General features: G+C 43.0%; 1 protein-coding gene across 3 annotated transcripts in view; it reads left to right on the top strand.

Moving 5' to 3' along the window:
- Positions 1 to 1,862: 1,862 nt before the first annotated feature.
- The window catches only part of SLF2 (SMC5-SMC6 complex localization factor 2), a 40,961-nt gene continuing 19,741 nt past the window's right edge, over positions 1,863 to 23,082 (top strand). The window contains exons 1-5 of one of the 3 annotated variants that reach the window (XM_081007365.1): positions 1,863 to 1,907; positions 14,320 to 14,363; positions 15,862 to 16,496; positions 20,058 to 20,115; positions 20,757 to 21,718. In XM_081007365.1, the coding sequence (XP_080863491.1) occupies positions 16,050 to 16,496; positions 20,058 to 20,115; positions 20,757 to 21,718 (1,467 nt within the window). In that variant the 5' untranslated portion in view covers positions 1,863 to 1,907; positions 14,320 to 14,363; positions 15,862 to 16,049. Of the gene's footprint in view, positions 1,908 to 7,970; positions 8,073 to 8,177; positions 8,396 to 14,319; positions 14,364 to 15,861; positions 16,497 to 20,057; positions 20,116 to 20,756; positions 21,719 to 23,082 lie in introns of those variants that run through there. The other 2 variants (XM_081007364.1, XM_081007363.1) reach the window with 2 other exon arrangements.

Genomic DNA, 23,082 nt, shown 5'->3' with positions numbered 1-23,082 from the left:
CTCTAATTCTGATTTTTCCACCTGGAAGCCGATTTTTTTATCTTTTTTAAAGATCTCTAAAATTTGGGCATAATGCAACCAGTCTCGCACCTTTCCTTTCAATTTTTCAAAACTCTGCAACCTCCAAGTGTCACCTTCTCTTTCTATTATTTCACAATATTTTGCCCAGCCACCCCCCATATTAAGTATTTTTGTGGCCTTAGCCTCCATCGGTGATAGCCACCTCGGAGTCTTATTTTCAATTAAGTCCTTGTATTTAGTCCAGACAATGAACAAAGATTTCCTGACAATATGGTTTTTAAACATCTTATGAGACTTCACCTTGTCGTACCACAAATATGCATGCCATCCAAAAGCATTGTTAAACCCTTCCAGATCTAGGACATCAGTGTTTTCTAACAAAAACCAATCTTTCATCCAGCAGAAGGATGCAGCTTCATAGTACAACCTTAAGTCCGGCAGGGCAAATCCCCCTCTTTCCTTTGCATCTGTTAATATTTTAAATTTTATTCTGGGCTTTTTGCCCTGCCAGACAAACTTCATAATGTCCCTCTGCCACTTTCCAAAACACTCCACTCTGTCCACGATCTGCAGGGCTTGAAACAGAAACAGCATTCTTGGCAATACATTCATCTTAACGGCAGCAATTCTTCCCAACAAGGAAAGTTTCAATCTTGACCAAATTTCTAGGTCCTTTTTGATTTCTGTCCAACATTTTACATAATTGTCTTTAAATAGATTCAAATTTTTCCCTGTCAAGTTAACCCCCAGGTATTTCACTTTTTTTGCCACATTTAATTCTGTTTCCTTTTGAAACCCATCTATTTCTGAAGGTGTCAAATTTTTTACCAAAACCTTAGTTTTTTGTTTGTTTAATCTAAATCCCGCCACCCGACCAAACTCAGAAATTAGTTCTAAAGCTCTTTTTGTGCTAGATTCTGGCTCCTGTAATGTCAAAACCAAATCGTCTGCAAAAGCCTTCAGTTTATATTGTTTTCCTCCGACCTGTATTCCTTCCACCTGCTGATCCTTCCTGATCAAGTTAAGCAGCACCTCCAGGACAGAAATAAATAGCAAGGGTGATAAGGGGCACCCCTGTCGTGTTCCTTTTTCTGCTTCATTTAACATCTTGAGGCCTTGCTCCTGGTACTACTCTTAAATGAGATGGGAGGCAGCCATGAGGAACAAGGCCTTTTCAGCTGCAGCACCCAAGAGAGGTTTGTCAGGCCCTGGCACTATTCTCTTAGGTATTTGGATCAAAACCTGGTTGGTCCAGAGGTTTTTTTTAAAAAAATTTAGTTATTGTTCTTTTGACTTTGATCTTTTAGTGCTATTATTTCTATGATATATGTTGTTTTGCTGGTTTTTAATTTTGTTGCCATTTTATATATTGAACGTATGATGTTTTATTATGTGAGCTGCCCTGAATTCACATAATGAAAAAGCAGGATATAACTTATTAAATAAACATAAATTATTCTTCCTCTTTATCTTACCAGAGTTTGGATACTTCCAGCCAACAAATAAGTGATTTTTTTATTTTCCTACTAATGCTATACTAGCACCAACTCTATTATTCAGTGCTAGCAATTAAGCACCATTTACCGTAGCTGCTGTGCAATGGACAGCCTTCTTTTGCTACTGCTCTGGGAATTTCAAACCTTCTGCATCTTTGTTTAAAAGTTCCAATAAGGAAGAAGTTCTATCTTGTTTCCCACCCTCTTACGGAACACACCTGAGTTGTGGTGATTTTTCTTTAAATTTCTAACATATTCGTAGTGTCAGATTGTCAAGTGTGGATAGGCAAATCAGTATAAAGGTTCTCATGGCTTCTGTGCCTTTAAATAGAAGCCTTCTGTGTCTCTTCTGCTGCTAACGGTTTCCTGTTGAGTAGAGTAGCAGCACTGGTGAGTCGTACCTCTTCTTAGTTGCCCTTTTATGTTAGTCCCTGTTTTTTGGTGGGGTATGGGATGTGTTTTAATTATAACTTAATTTATCCTATACAGTAATATTGTGATAGAAAAGCTTAAAAGAGCTCAGTGGGGAATTCAAAGTTGGGTGCAGGCACTTCCCTATGTCTCAAAATGTTTTGCCAGGCCCCATTAATTTACTCTTTAGCAACCAGCTAAACACTTTTTACTTAGAAAGTGCTTCTAGGAGGCCCAAATTTTTAAAGCCTTATTTTTAAATGTGCCTTTTAATACTGGTTCTTGTTTATGAGCTTTATTTAAATAGATAAATCACCTTATATGTTGTTTTTGGGGCATTTTATAAAGAAACAACTAACATTATTTATAAATAAAACGAAGTAAAGTTTGTACAGTTATCAAGAACTGCTGTCACTCAGTGCTCTTCTTTAAGGGAGAGTATAATTACAGAATGTGGTTGCTAAGTAGCCTTATACTACTCTCTAGTGGCCAAACTAGGAGGTTTACAGAGGTGTAAGCAAATACTTATGAAGAGTATGTATAGTATTTAAATAATTCTTAGCAGCCTCTCAAGGCTCACTACCCTCACGTGACTGCTTCTAAAACATTTTGACCCATAAAAACCTCTCAACTACAAAGTTCCATTAACTTAAAATTTCTGGCACAATTCTTTGTCATTTTGGCTAAAACACCACTGTTTTTTGTTATTTTGGCTTCATTATTTCTATGCTGTTACCTGTGATATATTTTTATTTATTACAGTATTATTAATTTTTTATAGCCCAACCATCTGGCTGGGTTTCCCCAGCCACTCTGGGCGGCTCCCAACAGATTAAAAACAGAATAAAACATCAAACATTAAAAACTTCCTTAAAGAGGGCTGCCTTCAGATGTCTTCTAAAAGTCAGATAGTTGTTTATTTCCTTGACATCTGATGGGAGGGCATTCTGCAGGGCAGGTGCCACTACCAAGAAGGCCCTCTGCTGGTTCCCTGTAACCTCACATCTCACAGTGAGGGAACCGCCAGAGGACCCTCAGAGCTGGACCTCAGTGTCTGGACTGAATGATGGGCATGGAGATGCTCCTTCAGGTATAATGGGCCGAGGCCGTTTAGGGCTTTAAAGGTCAGCACCAACACTTTGAATTGTGCTTGGAAATGTACTGGGAGCCAATGTAGGCTTTCAGGACCGGTGTTATATGGTCTTGGCAGCCACTCCAGTTACCAGTCTAGCTGCAACATTCTGGATTAGTTGTAGTTTCCTGGTTACCTTAAAGGTAGTCCCACGTAGAGCGCATTGCAGTAGTCCAAGTAGTCCCTATATGTTGTTTGGTTGGTAATATTTGGTTTAAATTTTTATATTGAATGCATTTCTATTTTATGTTGATGCTTTATAATGTGAGCAGCTGCTCTGAATTTATGTCAGGAAAAAATGTGAAGGACAGCTTAAATTGTTTAAGAAAATTATTTTTAGGAAATTCTGTCAAATAATACAACTTTTGGGGTGTAAAGAACAATTAGTTAAGCTGTGTAGCTTGATGGGCCTAGACTGGGGAACCTCTAGTCTGCAGACCTAATTAGACCCACCATGCCTCATTTGGTGGCAAGGCTGTTTTGGTGGCAAGGCTGTTTTGGCCAAGCCAGGCCCACTGCCCTATACCTAATAATAATAATAATAATAATAATAATAATAATTTATTATTTGTACCCCGCCCATCTGGCTGGGTTTCCCCAGCCACTCTGGGCAGCTTCCATAGAAACCAAAAATACACTAAAATATCACACATTAAAAACTTCCCTCATCATAAGCTGCCTTATGATGTCTTCTGAATGTCAGGTAGTTTATCGCTTTGACATCTGATGGGAGGGCGTTCCGCAGGGCGGGCACCACTACCGAGAAGGCCCTCTGCCTGGTTCCCTGTAGCTTTGCTTCTCACAATGAGGGAACCGCCAGAAGGCCCTTGGCGCTGGACCTCAGCGTCCGGACAGAACAATGGGGGTGGAGACACTCCTTCAGGTATACTGGGCCAAGGCCGTTTAGGGCTTTAAAGGTCAACACCAGCACTTTGAATTGTGCTCGGAAACGTACTGGGAGCCAATGTAGGTCTTTCAAGACCAGTGTTATGTGGTCTCAGCGGCCGCCCCCAGTCACCAGTCTAGCTGCCGCATTCTGGATTAGTTGTAGTTTCCGAGTCACCTTCAAAGGTAGCCTCACGTAGAGCGCATTGCAGTAGTCCAAGCGGGAGATAACTAGAGCATGCACCACTCTGGTGAGACAGTCCACGGGCAGGTAGGGTCTCAGCCTGCGTACCAGGTGGAGTTGGTAGACAGCTGCCCTGGATACAGAATTGACCTGCGCCTCCATGGACAGCTGTGAGTCCAAAATGACTCCCAGGCTGCGCACCTGGTCTTTCAGGGGCACAATTACCCTATTCAGGACCAGGGAGTCCTCCACACCAGCCCCGCCCCCTGTCCCCCAAAAACAGTACTTCTGTCTTGTCAGGATTCAACTTCAATCCATTAGCCGCCATCCATCCTCCAACCGCCTCCAGGCACTCACACAGGACCTTCACTGCCTTCACTGGTTCTGCTTTGAAAGAGAGGTAGAGCTGGGTATCATCTGCATATTGATGGACATCCAGTCCAAACCCCCTGATGATCTCTCCCAGCGGCTTCATATAGATGTTAAAAAGCATGGGGGAGAGGACGGAACCCTGAGGCACCCCACAAGTGAGGGCCCAGGGGTCTGAACACTCATCCCCCCCACCACTTTCTGAACTCAGCCCAGGAGGAAGGAGCGAAACCACTGTATAACAGTGCCCCCAGCTCCCAGCCCCTCTAGACGGTCCAGAAGGATGTTATGGTCGATTGTATCAAAGGCTGCTGAGAGATCCAGCAGAACTAGGAAACAGCTCTCACCTTTGTCCCTAGCTCGCCGGAGATCATCAACCAGTGCGACCAAGGCAGTTTCAGTCCCATGATGAGGCCTGAATCCCGACTGGAAGGGATCCAAATGGTCCGCATCCTCCAGGTGTGCCTGGAGTTGTTCAGCAACCATGCGCTCAATCACCTTGCCCAAGAATGGAAGATTTGAGACTGGGCGATAGTTGGCCATACTGGCCGGGTCTAAAGATGTTTTTTTAAGAAGCGGTTTAATGACCGCCTCTTTCAGCAGATCTGGGAATGTTCCCTCTCAGAGGGAAGCATTCACCACCCCGCAGAGCCCATCGCCCAGCCCTTCCCGGCTTGCTTTTATTAGTCAGGATGGGCAAGGATCAAGGAGACAGGTGGTTGGTTTCACGCGTCCAAGCAGCCTGTCCACATCCTCGGGGGTAACGGATTGAAATTGATTCCATGCAACTTGACCAGACAGGGCTCTAGCACTCTCCCGCCCCAGCCCTGCTCCCACGGTGGTGTCTAGCTCCTTCCAAATATGAGTGATTTTATCTGCAAAAAACTTTGCAAAATCGTTGCAGGAGATCTTGGGGTCTTTACAAGGCCCCGGTGGTAAAGGTGGTTTCATTAAATTGCGGACCACCTAACAACACATGTCAGCTGCAGGGCAAGCAAATGTTCTAGTTGGGCCAAAAAGGGGATTGTATGCACCACCAGAAAATGGCAAAGCCCAGGGCTTGCACAAAACTGCTCTGAGGCCCTAATCACTCACTGACAGTGTTTATCCTGAGTCACAATGTGGTTTTAGAACTCTGAGGTCAACAGTCAATATGATTTTCTCACTGCACCAGCTGCAGGAGACAGATCTACCAGGTTTGCATGTTGAGCACACTGTGTTAAGGAAGTGAGTTGTCGGCAACTTAGACCTGCCAGGAGTTACGTCTCAATGCTTTCTATATGCTCTGAGTCAGGAAGGTTTTGGGCATCACATGGCAGGACACAGTCTCGAACAAGGATGTGCTTTTCCACACCCACATTCCCAGCACGTTCACCCTTCTGTCTCAGTGACGTCTACGCTGGCTTGGTCATGTCCACAGAATGTAAAATGGCAGGGTCCCCAAGCATTTGCTTTACAGGAGCTGGCTTCAGGCACTAGACTTGTTGGCATACCAACTCTGCATTACCAAGGTGTCTGCAAATGTGACATGAAGGTTGGCACCATTAACCCTGCTGTCATCTTTCAAAGATGAATTCAGTGCCTAGAGACAGACAGTCAGATGGTGTAGCCACAGCAGTTACAAGAGTAGGAATGACTGCTGGTAGAAACGCAGAGAGAAGAAATACCACGGTGCACCTGTAGCACTGGATGCCTTCATCTGCCCTGCCTGCAATAAAACATGTCTCTTCTGTATTGGTCTCTATAGTCACAGCAGGTGCTGTAACCCTCCGAAGGGGCACACTTCCATTTTCTCCCAAGACACTGATGCCAACAGCAATTGCTGGTGCTTGCATAGAGACCTTGTGGCACTTTGAAGTGGGGCTTCAAAATGCCATGCAATGTGCTTGTACCCAAATGAGTTAATTTCACTGTACAGGTGAAAACAGATTACCCCACACAACACTGACACAGTGTTCAAAACTCCCATTGTTCTAGGTGCATTTTGTGACAAGGAATTTCATTAGCATGAGCTGTTTCTGAGCTCGGCGCAGTATTGCGCCTAAGATTTCAGATTAAAACTGCAGAATGGAAGGAAAGGAGGACCTTTTTCTGCCTCCCCACTTCCAGCTATTTTCTAAAGACTGGAGAAGAGACCCTCTTAAGAATATTAGGGGTTGGGCAGGGGAAGGGCTAGACCATGTGAAAAATGAACAGTTCATTTTCAGCTTTGTATTCTTGTTATAAAAAGTGTACCTAGGCATTCCGTTGTTGTGCCCATAACCTAGGTTTAAGGTGCCATTTAGCTCCTAACTTTCATATGTTTCTAACATTGCACTGACATCAGATGATTTGCACATGGGTAGCCTTGTCTGCCTGTCAAACTTGGCCTTCAGGGGATGGGGAAGAGAAGGATTCAGCCCACAGGCCAGAACCTGTTCAACAGCACTGGTGCAAGGCTTTGTGTTAACATAAGCACCCTGAATTTGGCATCATAGCATGTTGACAGTCAGTGCAATGCCTTTGGAACTGGCGTAATATGTTTACTTTTTTGGCTGCACAGGCCAGATCCTCATCTGGGTTGGCCAGTTTGACAGGTAGGCAGGACCATCCAACTTTGTTGACTGACATGACAAAGTTGCCAGGTGATTTGGTAGTCTAGTTGGGACTTCAAAGCACCTCACAGGCAGCAGGGTACAGTACTGTTAAAATGGACAGAAAAAGACTGTTTGAGCAGGGATTTCAAAGCAACCCCCTTCCTGATAAGGAGCAGGTTTGTAATGAATCCTGCTCATCAGCTGATGATTTGGTATGTTTATATCTTAAGTAGCTTTTATTATATTGAATTGGTATGCACCACTTTAGTAGTAATATTTATTCAGCTTACATCCCACCCTTCCTTTCAAAAGAGCACAGAGCGGCAAAGGTATAAACCTCTGAATCTGAATCGACATTCATTTTAAGTAATTACTTTAAGCAGAAAGTGAGAGTGCGCTGAGATGGATGCTGTGTGACCTACTCCTGCAGCTCCTTCCTCAGGTCAGTCAGCTGCCTGCCTGCTTGGGCAAGTGGAGCTCTTCTTGAGAGAAACAGCTGAGGGGGCAGCAGCTGCTATTCTTTATTTCCACTTTCCCCGTTCACTGTCGCCTCACGGCTCTTGGGCAGTTGAGCATGGAGCGGAACCTGGCCAGAACCTCCACACAAAAGACAACAACATGGCAATCCTGCGTGTCTGATTTGAGTTGATGGACTACACAAGCGCAGAGCCCGGCGTTCAGACCGTATCGTTTTACTCGTCTTAGTCTTATTACACCAGAAACCGGCTGCCCGCCCCGCGTTGCTTCCACCCGCGCGCGACAGCATCCTCCCCTCAACTGAGCTTCGGGGTTCATCCCGTCGGAACGCGAGAACAAGCGGTCCGCGCGCGCCTTCCTGCTGGCCTATCACAGGCGCCGCGCGCCTGAGGCGCCAACGGCAACGCTCCCCCCCCCCCCCGTTCAGTCCCGCGGGAAGGAGCCAGAAGCAAATTGCATAATGGGATGGGGAAACCAGTGGCTCGTTTTTGAATGCCGTCCGTCCCGGCAGCCAACCCGAGGTAGCTCCTGGCTTTCCATCCCGCCCCGTTCTGCCACGGCAGCCTGGCAGCCTATGGAAGGGAGGGCCCTTTCCTGAGCTCCGCCAATCACAGCGCCGCCTCTAGAATTCCCCGCCCGGCCTTGCCTCCTGACCGGTAGTGCCGTGCTATGGAGTACGAAGCGCTCGGAGAGCAACGTCGGTGCCTGCCAGAACCCACAAATCGAGGCGGGCTGCGGCGCCCGGCGGGGACATGACCCAGAACCTCAGTAGCGGCTCCCCCGCGGGCACCCCCAAGAGCCACAATAAAGCGGCGGGCCGGGGACACGGCGCCGGGGGTGGCAGGTACGGCAGGGCGACGGCGGCGGCCACAACCACAACAACTCCCACCAGGCAGGGTGTCGGACGCGGGGGCGAAGCTCCCTGGGTGCCGCGGAGTGGCCTGTCCCACGCATGTGCCCGACGTGGGTTGGGGGTGGGTAGTTATGAGGCGGGAAAAGGGGCTTCAAGGCTCCCCGGCGGGGGTAGGTGGGGGGGGGGCTCGCTTGTGAACTCTGCTCTTTGTAAAGGAAATAGCCTGCAAATAAAAATTGCCATTAAGTGGAAGACTGGCTGGGCTAGAACCTTCACACCCTGAGGCGCTAGATTTTTACTTGCAAGGACTTTTCTTTTTGAGGGGCAGCAGGGTGGAGCCATGTTATTTTGGCGAGGGGGGCCTTCACAGTATGTCATTCAGTGGTGGTGGTGGTGGTGGTGGGTTGTTGCACTTTCCTGGCCCGGAGAGAACAGAAGCAGGACGGCGCCTTGCTAGAGCTCCTCACTTGCCCTCCTCCTCTTGGGGAAGCGACAGTCAGGATTCCCAATTGTTTTGTGTCGTCTCCTACTTGCTTGGGTTCTTGCTGAGGGGGGCTGCCTTAACTTGATTAATTAATCCTCCCTATCACTCCCCCACCATTCTGCTTTGGGAAGGGCAAGAAAGTGAGCTGAGGCTGCTCTTTGCAGTCACCTCCTCAGGTGCCAGGACAGAAAGCATCATAGTCCAGCCACAGTCTGCTTATTCTGTGTGAGCAATAGAGCGATTAAGATTCCTCTTGGTGTCATAAACTCAGATATATAAGCTAATCGCTAAATGGCATCTTAAACCTAGGTTATGACTGCCACAACAGAATGTCTAGGTGCCAATCTTTTTTAAACAATGAGCCTTATTCATAGCTGTCAACTTTTCCCTTTTCTTGCAAGGAATCCTATTCGGAATAAGGGAATTTCCCTTAAAAAAGGGGAAACGTTGACAGCTATGGCCTTATTGTTTTAATTATTTTTCATTTCATTTCTATACCACTTGATATATTAAAGAAAAACATCAAAGTGGTTTACAACACATTAAAACATCAATTGAAACAACCCAGAATAAAACAAATTTAAGTTTCAAAGAAAACATTTCAGATCCCTCTCTAAGTGACATTTTGCTTTCCCCAGAATTATTTGCCTACATAATTTATATAGCTGCCCCATAGTAGAAGTACTCTAGGAAGTCAGTGTACTGTAGTGGTGTCAGACCAGGACCTGGGAGATCAGGGCTCAAATCCCCACTCATTCATGAAGCTCACTGGATGATCTTGGGCCCGTCACAACCTCTTAACCTACCTCACATGGTCGTTGTAGGGATTAACTGAGATGGGGAGGTGAACCATATACTCCTTGGAGAAAAACGTGGGTTATAAATGCAGTAAATAAGGTCATCTGCTTACCTGCTTAAGAAAGCAGGAGGGGCCAGACAGATGGAGATGTCAGTCACCAACCTGGCAATCCAGAGATCTCCACAGGGTTGCAATTGGACCCGCTCCAGTCATAAAACGTGCCTGGCTAATTTCGGACACTGTTTCTCATTGCTAGGTTGCCAAAAGAGAGAAGGCAGGTAGGCAAGTGCCTTGCCATTGTCAATTAGCCACATGATTTTCGGGGTGGGGGCAGCCACTTCTACTTTGCTGCCTACTCACTCTAGGTTCTGGGTCTGATTCCCACTCCTCTCTGCCCAGAGGGAGAGGGCAGACTAAGGAATGGAGGGAGCTGCTCTTTTGAACTGCTGTTTGTTTACCTGGGCTGGGGAGGAGGAGCAGGTGCTGCTGTCACCACAGGCAAAGCTCCAGGGGACCTTTCTTTCTGGTAGCTGATTGGAGAATGGCACAGATAGGCCATCCCAAGATGCTGAGGCTTTGGCATCTGCTGTACAGTACCACCCCACTCCCCGTGGGAAAGCATTAAAAACAACATTTCCTATCTGTAATCTGAAGAGGTGCAACTCATCTACCGCCTCAGGATCCCTCTTCCCAGCTCATACTGAATGTGCACACAGATCCACAGCTATCCTTTGGGATCAGAGTCATTCTTAAATTCCACAGCTCCTGTCACTCAAGTCACAGCATTTTTAGGATGAGTATAGTGACAGATAGAAACAAACCAGGTGGAACCTAGTGAAATATTCTAAGGCAAATTGTATGTTAACAAGGGGCCAGCCAGATATTTTTGTGCACTTGCAAGCATGGCACTATAAGGGTGACTGCTTTACTGTGTGTAAAGCCCTTGTACTCTTTATTAGAAGTGTGTTACTAACTTTTGTTGCTTAGTAGCTGTTGACTGCAATACTTAATAGAATTCCATGCATCTTTTAGAAAGCCATCCAAGATAGGCAGTTCTTAGAGAAAAAGATTCCATAATTATGCATTGTGTAAAGTACACTCTTTCCTGATCTGTTTTAAGATTGACAAATCACCTTCACTGATTCGGTACTGTCCTAATGTGGATTTTGGATTTTTTGTTATGTCTTGCCCAGCTACGGTTTGTGCACTTTCACTGTGTGATCCTGAGCTCTATAATATGAGAGAGAGAGCGCACAAGCAATTAATCTTCTAACAGTCCACAAGATAATTTCTCTTCAAAACCTATGAAATTGTTTGATAATTATGGAAATCAAGCACATTATTTTGCATGGGCTTTTTTCAAAAAGCTGAAGAATGTTTATAGAATTAAGTATGGTGTGAAGAAAGAGGGATAGAGGGAAGTTTCTCTCACGTAATACTGGACTCTCGCATAATACCAATGCAGCTGAATGGACAGATAAAAGAAAGTACTTTTCATACAGTACAGGCCAGTCAAGAAGAGGTTACTGGTATATGAGGAGGCCCATAGCCTTCTGAGGGCCCAGATGTTTTAACCTGGGCTGCTAACGTTGCTGTGGTTATTATGTGATAACCACAACAAATATTCTTGGAATACACTGCTTGCCCCCCCCCCCCTTTTAACAGTTTTTAATCTTGAATTTATTCAAGCATGGACATATGAACTTTGTTTGCTATACAGTGGTACCTCGGGTTACAGACGCTTCAGGTTACAGATTCTACTAACACAAATAGTACCTTGGGTTAAGAACTTTGCTTCAGGATGAGAACAGAAATTGCACGGCGGCGGCGTGGCGGCAGCAGCAGCGGGAGGCCCTATTTGTTAGGATATTTCCGTTCCACCTTAAAAGGGAGCAGGCTGTGAGTCACAGAGTCTGCGTATTTCCTGTTCACAGGATGTTTATGTTTTCTGTTGCTTTCGTTTTTCTCTCTCTGTGTCGGAGACACTGACGCAGGTAGTCATGTCTTTCTTTGTTCTGATCAACGCTGAATAAAACTTGTAAATAATGCTCTCCTGAGTGCGACTTTTGCTGTGACTATCTGCTGATAGAGTGTGCATGAGCTCTGGAATGTGGCAAGATATTTTCTAGAAACTCATGTCACTAATTGCTGATACTGCGTGCCTACAGGAGATCGATGGATCGTCTGGCAGACGGCTTGGGGCCATGATGGACTTTGTCTGCCTGGCAGTATCCCAACACTATTAGCTAAAGTGGTACCTCAGGTTAAGAACAGTTTCAGGTTAAGAACGGACCTCCGGAATGAATTAAGTTCTTAACCCGAAGTACCACTGTAAATCTAAAATCGGTTTTGACTTCCCCTCTTCCATCTGAAATACCACACCTGGTTTTGTACTGAATGTACTGTAGCATTGCTAGCCTAAGATTAATTAACAATGACATAAATAATTTATACCTTATGTGCCTTTCCAGCTGTGTGACAGGCAGATGTTTGTCTCTTGGTGCTGTGCTGCCCCACATTGCAGCCACGCCAGGCTGACAGCTGGAGATGTTAGGTGTCAAACCTGGTTTCTAGACATCTCTACTGCCTCACAAACAGCAGTTGCCTGTTGTGAAATGTGACTGGTACCTGACTAATTTTGCATGCTGCTTGAAAGAGGAAAAACAATGTAGACAATGTGATTTTTATTACTGGGAAACTCTAGTTAAGAGTGTAGATTTTGACTTTCCCAGAGCAGCTGGCTGGCTGCATCAGGAAGGAGGGAGGTCCTTATCAAATGAGGTAAAGGCTATTGAGGAGGAGTGGCATAACACTCCCTTCCTGGAAAGTGAAACTAATCTTGCACTTAGAGGTTGACTGCTGCAAAGAGTCCCAAAAAAAGCTGAATCTAAAGCTATGAATTCTAAACCATCAGATTATCAAAGGCAGTCAGAATGAAGTTGGTGAGTTTCTTTTGAGTTTCTTGACACTCATAAGACATGGGAATTCTGCCAGAATTAATGTTGGTTAGAATTTTTTTTTGAGAAGTATGATTTAAAGGTTCCATTCTTACTATTGATAAAGCTGGATTAAATTAGCAATATTATTATTATTATGCTGCCTGTTATTATGCTTTTTATTATGTTTTTATTTTTGATGCTCTGTAAAATGTGTTTGTAATGCTGTACACTGCCCTGGGATCTTTTGATAAAGGACGGTATATAAATTTAACAATCAATCAATCAATCAATCAATAACACTTTATACACTTGCAGGACATGGAAGCAAATACAGATTTAGTTCATAGTTTTCACTGTTTGCACTAAATATATGCTAAATTAGATCACTCTCCCAGACATCAGGAAATTTTCTAGTGCAAACTTAAAAATCGCTAATTTTGCTAGGATTCAACCCACATAACTTGCTTTAATCTGAGTGCTGAGCTCCAAAAAAGTGCCACAAGGCAAAAGCAGATTCAAAATTCTAATAATTACTAGCAAGTCATGCTTAGTTCTGAATGCTTAGGGCACTGGAAAGAAAAAAGGAGCTCGGGTTCTTAGCTGCAATGACAATCTGTGGGTCTTAAGTGAAGATGTGGTGTTCGAAAACAAATGTAACTTCTGGAGCTAAGTAAAAGTACAGTGTGTGTGCAATAACTGATTTGACTTTATCTTGAAAGCGTTGAGACAATTCCCAAAGAGTATGCCAAACAGAATTGCAACTGTACCACAAGAAAAAATAAAGACAATTAATCGGACTTTGGGCTCAAAGTATCTGCCTATGGATGAGGCTTCCATTTGCCTGATTCACTGTTCAGGCCTTCTTGCCGGGCTGGGTAATTATGCCACATCTCTGTATTGTGTGTGTTTGGCTCAATCAGTCAATTCCTGACATTCAGACAAACTACAGATTACATGGCTCTGGAATGAGGCTGCTAGAAAGTAACCAAGGTCAGAGCATGGAGGAGGCTGACAGGAAGGAACCAAGGCCAGGAGAGTGAACTATGCAAAAACACAGAGCAGCCTCCTATAAATGTAAGCTAATTCTGCTTTGATGCACACTCTAGGCTTGCCTCCTACACACACACACACACACACACACACACACAGCATGCAATGTACTTTTCTTACTCTTACAAACTTCTTACAAATTATTCTTACTCTTACAAACCTCTTACAAGTTATTACTTGTGCATTGTTTTTCAGGTGTAATAGTAAAGTGTACCTCCATTACTGGAAGTCTGAGAAATACTAGGCTAGACTCTGCAGGTGTGGATGCAGAGGCCCTGTTCTGTATCCACATCACTATGCATTGAAGGTGGGATGCAATGAACTTTTTGTGTGTGTGGGGGGGTATCTGATCCCATTGTGGATGTTCAGTTTGTGACATGAGTAGGAGTGGTTCTGTGAATGTGAACAGAAGCTGTGGTTTCAATAGTCTGATTGTGGTTCCACTAGCTCATATATTCCACAAGTTATGACACGTTTGCCCAAAAGGCTTGCCACTGCATGACACCAGATTGTCAATACAAAATGCTATCTGCCCAAACATATTTAGAATCTATCCTTTTGACTTGACCTCTCATTTGATATACAAGTTAAGCAGTATGTTTGTATAGGTAGTATTTTCATGAACTTGTTTTTTCTCTTATAGGAACGGCTCTATTCTTGACTACTTCAAACCATCTCCAAATCAAGGTAAGCAAATCTTTCTGTTTATAAAATGTCTAGTACAGTATTGAGCTGTGGAGCTCATCACACATTACTCTTTACTGTGAAAAGCATGAATATAGGTGTATATTATAGTATAGGTGAAAATTGCACAGTTCTGATTTATTGCATTTCTGGAAGCAACTGCTCATGCATCACATTCTGCCAGGCTCCCTTTTTACCAGGCAGAGGAAGGGGCAAATTTCATAGCTGGTGACAAGTCTCCCACAGTACTGGGAATGAGATCATGCCATGCATTCTCTTGATTTGGATACCTTGGTTAATCCCTGGCAGTAGTTTCACAGCCTTGTGTTGATGGGCAGCAGGCTTCTAAGCACTGGGCATGTCTATAATCTTGTTCACATCAGGAAGTGTAACCAATGTGAAGCTTACTAAACATGAAAATGAACTACCAGACATTTGAATTGCATTTAAAGTGTCTTTACTTTTCAAAAATCCAACAGATTTTTGGAGTGATTTGATTGGTCAAGATTACTATGAGAGCCACTGCAGTATTTGGATGAGGATGATTATGGTGTTACCAATCTTGATTGCTATTTATTAATGTTTATTTAACAATTTGTTTTTAATGGTTGGAAACTTGAGTTTTATTTTTAAAAGTTTGACCTAAACCAGTCATCCCCATTGTGGTTTCTTCCAGATGTTTTTGGACCACAGTTCCCTTCATCCTTGATCATTTGCCATGCTGGCTGGGGCTGATGGGAACTGGAGTCTAAAACGTTTGGAGGGTTCTAGGGTGGAGAAGTTGATCTATGCTATCTGGTAGGATCTCTTCAGGTTTATTCTTTGCTTCTCAATGACATGATGTGGGGGGGGGGGTCAAGCTAGCCACAAGCCTTGGTTTGGACATAATGTGAAGCCAGCTCTAGTTTGTTTTCTTCCCAGCGTGGCAACAGCAGGAGCGACTTTGGAACTTTTGAGCAGCATGCAATAGCACTGTGCTCATAGTTTAAAATAAACCATGGTTTAATGCAGGGTTCTTCAAACTCGGCCCTCCAGATGTTTTTGGCCTACAACTCCCATGATCCCTAGCTAGCAGGACCAGTGGTCAGGGATGATGGGAATTGTAGTCTCAAAAAAACATCTGGAGGGCCGAGTTTGAGGAAGCCTGGTTTAATGTGTTGTGTGAAGCAGTTTTGAGATTCTGGTATTTTTTTATTAGAGTCAAACCTTGATTCCTGAACAGCTCCGTTTTGGAACGTTTCGGCTCCTGAACGCCGAAAACCTGGAAGTAAATGCTCCGGTTTTCAAATGTTTTCCAGAAGCCGAACATCCGACATGCCTTCCGCTTGAGTGTAGGAAGCTCTTGCAGCCAATTGGAAGCCGCGCCTCAGTTGTTGAACATTTCGGAAACTGAATGGGCTTCTGAAACAGATTACGTTCAACAACTGAGGTTTGACTGTACTAACTTTCTGCTTTGTTCAGCATTTGTTGATGAAGACAGAACTCTGTTAATGTTTTTCAGAAAAAAGAAATGGGAAAGCTGGGCTTTCAGTCTCACATACGGAGCATCTTAGAAAAAGCATATTATCTCCAAAACAGAAGAGAAGGAAGAAGTTGCCAATTCCACCACCCAATCGGAGTCCTTTAATTGAGGCCTTTCTCAGAGGTGCTAAATCTGAGAAAAAGGACTGTCCAGATAATGGAATTTTTATGACATCAAAGGTTTTGCATCCCAAAGCTGTTGCTCGGCAACTCTTCACAACAGATGGATCCTCAGACTGTTCTTTCATATTAAAAGATAATATATGCACAAAAAACCTTGAAAAGAATGAAAGATCTCCTATTCGAACAAGGACACCATTAGTAGAAAATAGTAGAGAATGTAATATGGATTACATGGAACTAGACACAGCTGGTTCAGGCTTGACTAAATGGGCTTCAACAGCAGAAAATGACAGTTTGAACAAGGATAACCACACATACTATCAAAAAATGGGTTGTTTGAAGATACCACAGTTTAGCCCAATTAGTTCTTCATCCCAGTTGTTGTCGGAAGTTGTTTGCAGGGAGAGACAAGTGAAGGAGAAAAAGATGCTATCTAAGCAACAACCTTTTGACTCCGTAAAGAAATCCTTGGAAGTTAGCTTTTCTAACCAGGTATGTTAAAGGGGGTAATAAATACCAAAGCAATGAAGTTTTTAAATGATGTAGCATTCACAGTATTATCCAGTTATGAAATAGTAAGTATACCTTGCTGCTCTGGTCACTTAATATTTAAGTTACTGTTTGGGGATTTTTAAATAATATGAACTTTGGGGCTCCTTTAAGCTATTTGCAGTCTTAAGATTTGGAAAGTAATAGGCCTTGATGTGGCATTGCCTTTATTTTAGCAAGGGTGCTGCCTCTTTTATTTCAGTTTCATGCTAGTTTAAGTATGACCAGCCTCTGTATTTTCAAGGCTGCTGTACTCTCCAGAAAGTTGTCAGGAAGTATGTATTGCCACACAAACTGATTTCACACATAGACAGTTAAAGTCTGTTATGGCTATTAACTGTGGACAGACCAGGAATCCCCTTTAAAAACAATCTTACATGTTTGCTTAGGTATGCCTGAGGCTGTACTTGGTAGTTGCTCTTGGAACTATTATGGGATGACTTAGCACTTACACAAGTGCCAGTCTGGGGTGGGGGGTGGAGAGACTCTAGCTGCTACCAACTCATTCATCATTTACATCCAAGTGAGTGTCAGTTCTGGGTATCCATAAATAATCAAGAATCTACTGACACAAGCATACTTTACTACATACTGGTGGCTTTCCAGCCTAGTACTTGCCTTTTACATTACATCAAGCATAATGTCCAGAATTTAGGAAGACTTTGTGGATTGGTCAGAAAACTAGACAGGGCAAACAAAACATTAATGATCTACTCAGCAAAACTAACTTCAGATATTATTAAACACGCCTCCCCAAATAAAATTGCATTTCTGCCTACTACTATTTATTTGCCATAGAAATTATGGAGATTAGGAAACAATAGTGTACAAAGAATCTAGTTACCTTGGCTACCTTACTGTTCGGAAGGTTGTAACTGTCTTGGTTCATATCATTTGCATGTGAAAATGTGCATAAGTTTACATTTTTCCTTACATGCAACATGAGCTGTCAGAAACCTAAGGTTCAATCATCACAGCAAACTTGGCCGGTTATGCTAAAATGACCTGTGGATGCTTCCACATGATAGTTTATTGTAAATGCAGTGTTGTTCGTGCTAGGAAGCTTTTTGTGGTGTCCACATGATGTCATAAAAAAAGTTGGATTTTCCCTTTCAGAAATTCCATTACGTAAAATGAATGGCCTGCATTTGAAGTCAGTGCTGGTGTGAAAGCACCTTAGCACTTTTTTTTGGGTGGGCAGTTTTTCATGAGTGTGGTGATATCACTCTGCCATTTTGTTTCTAGCAGCCCAAATAAAGCAATTCACTGATTGCCCCATTCTGAAGGCACATGCATAGTACCTATATCAGCATCTCTTTAATTTTTAATATGGAAGATTTAAATATGACTGCTCTTGCACAAAATCTCTCTCTGTGTGTGTGAGAGAGAGTGCACACCTACCCCAAGAGGATATAAACAGGGCCAAAAGTTGGCAATGATTGCTAAGCAATGTGAGGAAGGAGCTGGAGTAGGATGACAGGATGTGGCTCACAGAGACCTTACTGGGCAGCCGAAAGAATGATGGTGGCTGTAGCCAGGTCGGGGTGGTGGCAGCCTGTTTGGGAGGTGCCCTGCAAGGAGTTCCCTTAACCAGCTGGTTTTAGTGTTCAAAACGTTTCTGGGTTGGATGATCTATAGGAAATTAAAAGCAGTAGAATGCATGAAACAGAGTATGGTGGAAATGAATATATTTGTGCTACAGTATCATGCCCCCTCCTGCAAGCAAAGAACTCCCCCGCACCAATACTTCCAGTTTTGTCTACTGTGACACATGCTGGTAACATTTGCTCTTGGGTTTTTCCTGGGGGATTTTTAAAAGGGAAAATGTGTGTGTACATGTACACATTGTATGTCAGTGGCACACACAGGAAAAAATTGATCTGAATACCCTGTTTGTGAGAACACCCTCCCTTGGAAGGACCCTGAATATGCAATTTCCCTTTCCTGCGTCAACATCCAGGTTGAAGTCTGTATCAATGAATCCATTATTAATGATAAGTTAAAATATTTGATAGAGTTCCCCGTGACTTGGAAGATTCACTTTCCACTTCATGTGTGTGCTTTGTTCATAGAAATCTCTGCCAAGCTGGACAAAACAGCTTTTTCCTCTGAGGTTTTAGAGCTAAGATATCTATATAAAAGTTATAAAGAAAACGGTTGTGTTTAGATGCAGCCATAATCATGAAGCATTTTCCTTATCTCTGCCATTTGAGTGGTTAGCCACATCCTTCCTGCTTTGGGGATGAAGAGATGTATGAATCTCATAGTATTGTCTTGCATTAAACAAGCCAGTGCTATGAGGATCATATGTGTGCCTACATCCTATTTACTGGAATCACATAGGCATATGAGAGAGCCCTGGCCACATGAGAGGGAAACAAAGAGCATGGTGTATGATTACTGCCAGGTACTTATTTGCAGGGCCACATATCAGCGTTCATTTTTAGCACAAAGGCAAAAGAAATCTATTTTAAGTTTAGGCTTTTCATTTTCAAAAATGTGGCCATTTTTACGTATTTGAGTCTTCTGCTGTTCAGCAGTCTTGCACATTTCCTTCAGGACCATGTGTGGAATCAAGCTCAATACCTTCTCACAACTATCACTAGAAGCAGATATCAGGCTTTTTTGATTCCACAATACAAGCAGTAGTTTGAGGGGTATGAAATAATGGAGTGAGCTCTGAAACCGATCCTCAGTTATCAGTGTGCTTGCTTGGGTTGCCTAAAAGTAAGAGCATGCAAAGGCAAGCAATAGTAGTTATAGCTGAAAAGTAAGTACTAGAGATCCATCTATAGCTCCTGCCTTCATCAGATGTGAGGAACCATTGGCCCTCCAGCTGTTGCTGAACTACGGCTCCCATCATCCTTGGCCATGCTTGCTAGATCTGATGGGAGTTGTAGGTCAGCAACATAAAAGGCCATGTAAGTTTTCAGGTTACCTATGCCTGTCATTTTTAGCTTCATTTATGCATTCTAAAAGAAAAATATGTGGAATATACTTTAGGGTCCCATGACTGCAAATGAAAATTTTCACTGTCCCAAATAAATACAGTGGTACCTCGCAAGACGAATGCCTCGCAAGACAAAAAACTCGCTAGACGAAAGGGGTTTTTGTTTTTTGAGCTGCTTCGCAAGACGATTTTCCCTATGGGCTTGCTTCGCAAGACGGAAACGTCTTGCAAGTTTTTTTCCTTTTTCTTAACACCGTTAATACAGTTGCGACTTGACTTCGAGGAGCAACTCATAGAACGCGGTGTGGTAGCCTTTTTTGAGGTTTTTAAAGACTTTGGTATTTTTGAAGCTTTTTCAAAACTTTCCCGATACCGTGCTTCGCAAGACGAAAAAAATCGCAAGACGACAAAACTCGCGGAACGAATTAATTTCGTCTTGCGAGGCACCACTGTAGTTGTGGTGGCTCTTAAGAGTTGAGTTGTTTGCTGTGCCCATAAAGCAGTAATACCATTTAAGGCATTGTCAAATCTTTTTTGTCTCTGCTTATTTGTAGGATACCAGAGGTCTCTTAACAAAAAGATCAGACTCTACTTCGCGGGAATCCTCCTCAGGTACGAACATAGCAGCTAATGATGTAGAAGAATTGGAACAAGTAGCTTACTGCACTGTAGTATCTCCCCTATTGATGGCTCCAGTTGTAACTAATTTACATACAGTAATCCAGTGCATATTTACATGAAAGTAAGTTCCATTATGTTCAGTGGAGCTTGCTGTTAGGTAAGTGTGCATAGGACTACACCCTGAAGAGCTCTTTATTTTCTTAAGATGTTCTAAATCAGGGGTAGACAATGTGGTGATGCCCTCCAGATGTTGTTGGACAAGGCCAACAAACAATTCTGGTCAACAGTATCCACCGACATCATGGGCCCAGTTGGCAGTCTAGATTAATCCCTTTGATCTCGAACACCTTGTGAGTCTAAAGTTTTGGTTCCTGAACACCACAAACCTGGAAGTGAGTGTTCAGTTTGTGAATGTTCTTTGGAACCCGAACGTCCTTTTTGGCATTTCTGAACGCTTTGGAAGTTGAACGGAATTCCAGAATGGATTCCGTTCGACTTCTGAGGTACCACTGTCATCCCTTGGAACATTCTGTTACATTGACATTCTAATCAAACAGAACTTTTTCAATGATGTACCACTATTTTAGAGGCCTTGCATTATATAATAATTTTAGTTAATTTTCATTTCACAGCTGAATCCTCTTCAATGCAAGCTTCAGAAGCAGAATTTCCTTCAGGATGGGACTCTGATGAAATGATTAACATGAGAAAAAGCCAGACCTGCCCATCAGTACACCCTGACTCAATACCTTTGTTGGGAATATCAAAACATAAAGAATATTCCAGAAAACGAAAAAGGAAATCTTTAGAAACAGATTTGAAAAAATCAAAGAGGTCCAATGTACAGAGGTTTGAAAAACACAATTTTAGTAGTTCACTGGAAAAACATAATTCTGACTGCTCAAAAAACAGAATGTCTCCTCATGTTGACTTGCAGATAGAGGTTATGACTCCACCTGACAGTAATTTGCCTCTTTCAATAGAATATATTGATACTGAAGAAAATGGATATAACAGTATGGATACAACAAATAAAGATTGCCAAATCCAAATTACAGATGCCAAAGAGAGTCAGTTACAGACATTCCCAAAAATTTGTTTAGAAAAGGTGCTTCCTTTGTTTAAAAAAATAGACTATAAATCCATTAAATGTCAAGAAAAAATATTTTCCAAACAGTCAACAGAATCTGAATCACACATTCGGCATAATAGTTCATGTGAAGCACTGAAAATGACAGTTCATCCGCCTCTCACTTCTACTTTACCTTCAGAAAATAATTCTGAGCACCCTGTATTATTGGGAGATAATGTTCTGTCATCAGAAGATTTGGATCTTGGCACCATCTCTAGCTCTTCATCCGATTTAAATGAAGGTTCCAAGCCAAGGGCATGTATTTTGAACAGAAAACCAAGTCACTTTTGTGATAGTGATATTGAGACCTCTGACAGCAATATGGACAGCAGTGATGAAGAGATTCTCTTGCCACTTGACCAAATACTGGCCCAGAGTGCCAGACCATCTGCAGAAAACCCAGAACAGAGAAATGATGAAAATGGTAAAACAGACACCATGAGTCCATCACAGAAGATTCCTGTAAGTGGTTAAAAAGCTCATCTTAGTTTAGGAAATCATTTGAATAGTTCACATGTAATTATCTGAGACTAATAAGCCATGCTGTATCATGTGCTTCTGTGCTTACTCCATATTTCTCCTTGTGCACTGGGCTTCAGCACTTTTACTCTTGTTTTTTTAAAAAAACGAAACAACCCCCCCCCTCAAATTCCTGTTGCTTCCAGCTGGGGAAACTGATCTAAACTCTTATAAACCACGCTATGAAACCCAAGAGGAGAGAGGCAAGAAGCGAGCCTGCAGGCACAAGTCTTGTTCTCAGTTTAGAGAACCATGGTCTGGGGTAACTGAACTGGGCTGTTCTAGCTGCGTCAAATGTGAATTTCTCTTGAAGACTGGTATTTTATAGCATGGGTGGGAAAAGTCCTGGGCAGTTTTCCAGAGTTATTGTCAGAAGTGACACAAGTAAACACAAGCTCATTCTGGTTTAATGTTTCAGTTTCAGAAGGAGTACTGTTCCAAGGGGCTATTCTTACTTTGATAACTACAGTGGTGTTGGTGTGTATAGTTAGGATGGGTACTTGCAGGAATATAGCAGTCATGCAGAAACCTTGTTAAATAGGTATTATGACATGTTGAGAAGTCACAGCTGCTGTTTCGGCTACCTGAGTCTATGCCCTTCCTCTTTACAAACAGAAAGGCTATGTTATATTTTCTCAAGTCTGCATCCAGGCTCGGTTCATGTGTTTTGGTACCTTAGCTCCTAATCAGAGCCACAGACAGATGGCTGAGTTAAATGGACATTTCTGAAAAAAAGTAAATAAGTCAAATTAGAATCATAGAATCATAGAGTTGGAAGAGACCACAAGGGCCATCGAGTCCAACCCCCTGCCAAGCAGGAAACACCATCAGAGCACTCCTGACATATGGTTGTCAAGCCTCTGCTTAAAGACCTCCAAAGAAGGAGACTCCACCACACTCCTTGGCCGCAAATTCCACTGTCAAACAGCTCTTACTGTCAGGAAGTTCTTCCTAATGTTTAGGTGGAATCTTCTTTCTTGTAGTTTGGATCCATTGCTCCGTGTCCGCTTCTCTGGAGCAGCAGATCTCCATCAATTTTCAGGAAATAGAAAATATCCCAGGAAAATTGCCAGTTCAAAATCTTCCAGAAAATCTATATTACTTGAGAGAGTTTGTATTGCCCATGTGAAGATGGCACCTATCTGTTTTATTGCACCTATACATTTTGGGAACCTGTGGTCGTTTTCTAGCTAAAAAGAAGCAGTGTGGTCTTTGCAATAGAGGATGTACAACTTACATACTTTTTGTATTTTTCCTAGTTTCAAGATTTTCCTTAATCTAAATGGTGACTGAGAACATGCAAAGTA

Source organism: Podarcis pityusensis (assembly GCF_964106645.2).
Source record: "Podarcis pityusensis genome assembly, chromosome: 5".
In the NCBI taxonomy this organism is placed as follows: Eukaryota; Metazoa; Chordata; class Lepidosauria; order Squamata; family Lacertidae; genus Podarcis; species Podarcis pityusensis.
Note: the sequence above shows the minus strand (reverse complement) of the source record. Positions and strands in the feature narration are given on the sequence as shown.